At 25.1% G+C, this 6027-nt stretch overlaps 2 protein-coding genes and 1 long non-coding RNA gene across 3 annotated transcripts; 2 read left to right on the top strand and 1 right to left on the bottom strand.

Moving 5' to 3' along the window:
• The first annotated feature begins 1819 nt into the window (after positions 1-1819).
• Positions 1820-3054, top strand: LOC115034924. The gene is made up of 3 exons (XM_029492465.1): positions 1820-2148; positions 2269-2412; positions 2608-3054. The coding sequence occupies exons 1-3, from the start codon at positions 1956-1958 to the stop codon at positions 2925-2927; spliced, it is 657 nt and encodes a 218-aa protein (XP_029348325.1). The 5' UTR covers positions 1820-1955; the 3' UTR covers positions 2928-3054.
• On the bottom strand, positions 2315-4192 carry LOC115034925. The gene is made up of 3 exons (XR_003840137.1): positions 4155-4192; positions 3613-3646; positions 2315-2428 (listed from the first exon to the last, which is right to left on the bottom strand). It is a non-coding gene; the product is annotated as an uncharacterized LOC115034925 (long non-coding RNA).
• LOC107883556 lies at positions 3201-4514 on the top strand. Its single transcript, XM_029492464.1, has 6 exons — positions 3201-3291; positions 3377-3505; positions 3590-3661; positions 3741-3988; positions 4053-4212; positions 4302-4514. Exons 1-6 carry the CDS (start codon positions 3285-3287, stop codon positions 4424-4426), a joined length of 741 nt encoding a protein of 246 aa, XP_029348324.1. The 5' UTR covers positions 3201-3284; the 3' UTR covers positions 4427-4514.
• Positions 4515-6027: the final 1513 nt, after the last annotated feature.

Genomic DNA, 6027 nt, shown 5'->3' on the forward strand with positions numbered 1-6027 from the left:
GAATAGACGGCCTACCATTAGCCAAGAGTTCTGGTAGTTGTTTCTGGCCGATTCTAGGTTACATAAGGCAAACCAATCAAACTGTTTTTCCTATTGGAATTTATTGGGGCCATAACAAACCTGGTGATAGTAATATTTATATTAAAGATTTTGTTGATGAAGTAAAGGCCCTTATTCAAAATGGTATTGATGTAGATATTTTCAACAATGAAACTTTAACCACAGTTCATAAAGATTTAGTTATTGATTGTTTTTGTTGCGATATGCCAGCTAAATCGTTTTTGCTTAAGACAAAATCACATACGGGATTTTTTTCATGCACTAGGTGCACAGTTCAAGGTCAATATTTATTTAGAAGAGTTTGTTTCCCTGATACAGAATGTCTTAGAAGAACTCATGATGATTTTGTTAATAAAATTCAACGACAATATCATAGTAGCTGTGATGATACAACAGAAATATTAAATATCCCTTCTCTTAATATAGTAAAGAATTTTTAGTTTAGACTATATGCATGTTGTATGTCTTGGTGCTATGAAAAAAATGATCATGTTATGGAAAGGAGGAGATGGCTTAGGTAGAGATGTAAATAAACAAAAAATAAACCCCAATTTGATCAAGAAATTTCAGAAAGACTTTTTGTCTTTAAAATATAATATACCTAATGATTTTGCAAGAAAACCAAGATCTTTAGAAGAATTACCGAGATGGAAAGCCACTGAGTTTAGGCTATTTTTATTGTATATTGGGCCTATAGCTATTCAATCAATTGTATCTAAAGAATTATATGAACATTTTTTGTGTTTACACGTAGCGATGATTATCTTTCTAAGTCCTAATTACAATAATTTATCATCTTTTGCTCAATCACTAATGATTAATTTTGTTCAAACGTTTGGAAATTTATATGGAAAACACTTTATTTCGGCTAATATACATGCCTTAATTCATTTGGTTGAAGATTATGATAACTATGGGTCCCTTGATACAGTAAGCTGTTTTAAATTTGAAAATTATATGAGCCATTTAAAAAAAATGGTTCGAAAAAATGATAAACCGCTACAACAAGTGGTGAGAAGGTGTGAAGAACAATTCAAACCCAACATCTTAGTAGATAAACTTGAAAATGATTTTAACCAGAACTTTCAATATTTGCATAGTGACGGTCCTCTAATAGACGGAACTTCTTCTCCTCAATATAAAATACTATTATTAGATAAAATTCAAATTAAAACCCATTCTGCTCCTAATTCATATGTTGGCTTGAAAATAGAAAATATATTTATAATTATTAAAGTCTTAAATATTTGCTATAGTCAAGATCTACAGAAGTTGATTCTATTAGGAAGACAATTTGAAAAAATTGGTAGCTTTTTTTCCAAACCATTAAAAAGTGAAAAACTAGGCATTTATAAAGTAGAAAAATTCTCTAAGCAAATAAGAATTTGGAATATTGAAGATGTGGTGACTAAATATATGATCCTAACAATTAACGACTTGAATGTTGCTTATCCAATCATTCATTTTAATAACAACTATTAATGCATCATTCTAAGTACCCACCTAATCTAGTATCTATTTTATTAACTTTTAAATAACTTAATTCAAGTTGTAGGTATCCTGCAAGTTTTAATTTTTAATTTTTACATTTAATCTCGCATTCAACATTATATCAATTTACCTTGATAGGGAAATTTATTTTTATACTTTTATTTTATAAAAATGTTTTATTTTAGTGATAGTATTATATTTAATAATAGGATATCTATTATATGTGTACTAATATTATAAGTATAAATTCATATGATTACTATTATTTTAATTTAAAAATATTCTTGTCAAACAATTAATTACATCAATTTAAGTAATTTTTATTTTGTATTTAATAGTACCTGTTATACCTGCTAATAGTTGCAGTTAATAAGTTAACCACTAAGATATATTAAATATCAAAAATGTGGACCATTGTTCACTTTATAAACGATGATTCAGTGGAGCCCGTTCCAACGGATTGGCTTAATCATAATAGCACTCAATGCGCATGGCCAAATAATGATTCGCTAATTGCCAAGTATCGAGCAAATAAAACAAGGCCTAATGGATTTGATTTTTCATATTATGACTGTCGAGTGCTTTCAACAAACATATGTAAGTTTAATTTATGTAAATAATTAAATGGATAATAATTGGTACCTATACCTATTATATTATTAAATATATTTAATAATATAATAGGATTAGATATTTATGTTTTGTTTATTTTTATAGTATCATTTACTGATGCACTAGACAAAGCAAAACGGGGACTGTATACTTCTGATCTGGATGACTTTGATGTTCAAACAACCAGTTACAAACCAAAAAAATCAACAACCACCACAGTAAAACAAAACAAGTTTTCAAAACCGTCAGGTAGTAAATACACCTTCTGAAAAAAAAAACATAATGAAATTTAACTATAAGACCTAACTATAAAAAAATCATTGCTTTTAAAAATATCTATTTGTTGTACATTCCAAATTCATAATATTAATTATATTGTTACACTGTATTCATGAAATTTTAAAACCCTAATTATATCACATATTATTTTATTGTTTGTTTTAGCATCTGTTACTGATTTACAAAGAAAATCAACCTTTGCTAAAACACCAGGAAATTCTTTAAAAAGACCGAATACAACATTATTAGATTCGCCAGATTTAAAAATATTTAAGAAACAAAACATCAATGAAAAAAAAAAAATAAATAAGAAAGATAAGTCTTCCAACTGCAGTATGTCACCGTTAATTGATTGTAATAATGATGTTGATAATGATCAATGTTCTTCAGAGATTTGTGAGTCTATGTTATTCAATAATGAATATCATTTAATTATATTGATAATGACTATAATATATTACGGTTTAAAAAACCAAATAAGTTAAATCTATATTTATTTATTTTATTTATATAGCATCAATTGCAGATGATGCTGATCTTGATAAAGATTACAATCCATCACTTATTACCAATCAAAATATTCTTCTTGAAAATGATGATGGGAATAATAATTTATTTGATATATCAGGTATTTTAATATTTTATACATGCATAATATATAGGTCCAATATAATATGTGATATAACATAACAATAAAAGTGATAAATTACATAATATAATATGAATTGTATATTAAAATTGTAAACATTTCAAACTAATTTGGATGTTTGAGAAATTTTCCTCTTCAATTATTCTAAACATTTTAATTTACTTTTTCAGATATTCTTGATCGTGATGAATTGATGAACGGTAAATTATGCATTTTTAATATATTTTTACTGAATAATCTACGCAGTTATTACAATTTAAAGAATTTTAATTTATTTATTGTTAGATTATGGCGATGATGAGTCAAATAATGCAGCTGATAATTTTAAACATGTTATAAATTCTTCAAAAATGGTAGTACTACCTACCACCAATAATAACGAAAAAAAAAAAAATGAAACACCAAACCCAGCTAGTACGTTTAAAATGTCAACACAATTCAATTTTTATTTTTATGTTTGTGATATTTAATACAAATATTGTGATTTTTATTTTTCAGTTGATACTTCAAATTATTCTTACATACAACAGGATATTTCTTCATCACTATTGCAGACTGCGAATAATGAAAGTATATAAAATTGATTGTACTTCTATATGATTATAAATTATTGTTATTATTTTTTAAATGTATTTTTTTTTTTTTATAGAATTTCAAAAAACTATTATAAACTATTTGGCATTTTTAAAAGTAGAGGTATGCAAGATATCTAATAGACAGGAAGAACTATTTGAATTGTTTAATAACTCGCAATTTAGTAGATCTCTGACAGCTGCAGCTGATGAAAGTAATTTTGAAATAGATTATTTTGTGTCAAATTGGCCAATATCTGATATAAACGGAATTAATTATATGGAAGACAAAATGAAATCAGACAATTCTTTTCAAAAACTTATTGTAAGATTTTTAATTATTACCAGCTATAATCAATATATTGATTTTTTTTAAAATTATTTTATAGGTGTGTGAATTAGCCAGAACTGGTGGAAAATCATTGCCAAATATGATATATAAAATTTTGAAAAAGGTGTTTACAGATAAAGTATTAACTGAATATACTTACTACGGACTAAGAAATAAAAATAATTTTTCAATTTTATCTATAAATAAAGCAATATTTGGTAATTTAATTAAAATATTTTTTTTTGTATAATAATATACCTAGACATAACCTAGAATAATTGTTTATTAAACTTTTTCTGTTATTTAGAGGCTATCAAAAAGTCAAAGTTCAAAAGCTGCTGTGATGATGAGGTAATTACAGCTATAGGAAAATGGCTCACCAGTGCTAAGGGAAGGCTGGAGAAAAAAACCAACAGCTGTAATAATAGTTGATACACTATTATTTTTTTTTATAACATTTGTTTTTAATCTTTCTATGTTAATTTCAATTAATTATAGGTGCTATAATGTACCTAAACATAATTATATTAAAAGTTTATTATTTTTTTTTATGCTGCGGCTGCTATAATATATAAAAGAGTTTCAATATAATGAGGGCATATTATACTATTAATTGGTATATTTTTATTTTTATTTGCATTTTGTATTTTTAGGCTATAAATAAGGCTCATAATATATTTACACTCAGTTCAAATTTAATTTTACATTATATAATTAAAACTTAATTCAATAGAACTCATAAATGTTAATCATTTATTAATTGATGTAATAATAATTATTATGATGTTAATTTTATGGAATTGGTAATAATAAATATCTTTATTTGAATAATATATACACTATCTATTATTATCTAATTAGATTAATATCACATATTATTATATTAAATATATACATTAAATATATATTGAATTGAAAATATCATGGATATTTAAAAATGATCTACAGTTATATACTTATATATGTTGTTGATATCTTACAGAATATATATAGGTGTATATTATAGTTATTTTTGTACAAAAAATCAATAAATATTTTCTTGGCTATTATTGCGGTAGAAATAATGAAAAGATGATATCGTAATTTGTATATACACCAGATGTGAACTCTTGGTTCATTAGATATACATTCAATATCTCATTGATATCCAAAAATATTCTACAGTTATTTTATTGACATCTTACAGATATATTCTGTAACACAAATCAATATTCATAAAACAATGGTTAAATATATGTGAGATATCTCTTGGTTATTATAGTAGAAATATTGAATAGATATCTTAATTCGTATATACACCAGTTATGAACTTTTGGTTCATAAGACATACATTCAATATCTCATTGATATCTAAAAATTTTCTACAGTGCCATTTGAGATATTTAACCGATATCAACATAAAAAAATTCATATACATAGAATATGTATTAAATATCCCTTTGCTATATGGGTGTTCGATGGAAACGACTTAAAAGTTCGTAAACTAGATACAAATGTAGAGAATTCTGGATACGCTGGTGTTGAATTGAATCGTATTTGGTCGACCAATGACTGGACATCGTTTGTGCATTTTTGGAAATTCATTTTTAAAAAATTAAAGAATAACTTGGAAAAAAAACAATTTAATGAGATGATGAGAGAATTGATGAACGAAACACGACTTGACCGGACAGCTAATCGATAGTGACTGAGTATAATAAAAATAATAATCAACTTTGGAAATTAAAAAAAATAATTGTAAATTTGTTTATCAAATTTAGATTAAAAAAAAACAGTGTAACCAACATTAGTAGAAATGAAATACTGTAAATATTTTTACGAGGTAGAATTTGGTAGACAATCAGTGTGAAATGTGTTACACGGTAAAATAAAAGTCTCCAACGGGGTTATGATAAAATGGTAAATGATAAAAAATAAATATAATATGCTTTATTTGCTTATTAAATATTAATATTTAAAATAAACAAAATTAAATTACGACCTCTCTGTGTATATAATTTGCAAAATATTTTGACTCGTCTTGAGCTACTTAA

This window comes from Acyrthosiphon pisum, unplaced genomic scaffold (assembly GCF_005508785.2).
Source record: "Acyrthosiphon pisum isolate AL4f unplaced genomic scaffold, pea_aphid_22Mar2018_4r6ur Scaffold_21547;HRSCAF=24217, whole genome shotgun sequence".
Taxonomy (NCBI): Eukaryota; Metazoa; Arthropoda; class Insecta; order Hemiptera; family Aphididae; genus Acyrthosiphon; species Acyrthosiphon pisum.

What these genes read in the sequence shown, in the direction of transcription:
- LOC115034924 (XM_029492465.1), top strand. Translation starts at nt 1,956, where the DNA reads ATGTGGACCATTGTTCACTTTATAAACGATGATTCAGTGGAGCCCGTT. An exon ending in AGTGCTTTCAACAAACATAT is followed by an intron (nt 2,149 to 2,268) that starts GTAAGTTTAATT and finishes TTATTTTTATAG; the next exon opens with TATCATTTACTGATGCACTA. An exon ending in CAAGTTTTCAAAACCGTCAG is followed by an intron (nt 2,413 to 2,607) that starts GTAGTAAATACA and finishes TGTTTGTTTTAG; the next exon opens with CATCTGTTACTGATTTACAA.
- LOC107883556 (XM_029492464.1), top strand. An exon ending in TGAAACACCAAACCCAGCTA is followed by an intron (nt 3,506 to 3,589) that starts GTACGTTTAAAA and finishes TTTATTTTTCAG; the next exon opens with TTGATACTTCAAATTATTCT. An exon ending in TATAAATAAAGCAATATTTG is followed by an intron (nt 4,213 to 4,301) that starts GTAATTTAATTA and finishes TCTGTTATTTAG; the next exon opens with AGGCTATCAAAAAGTCAAAG.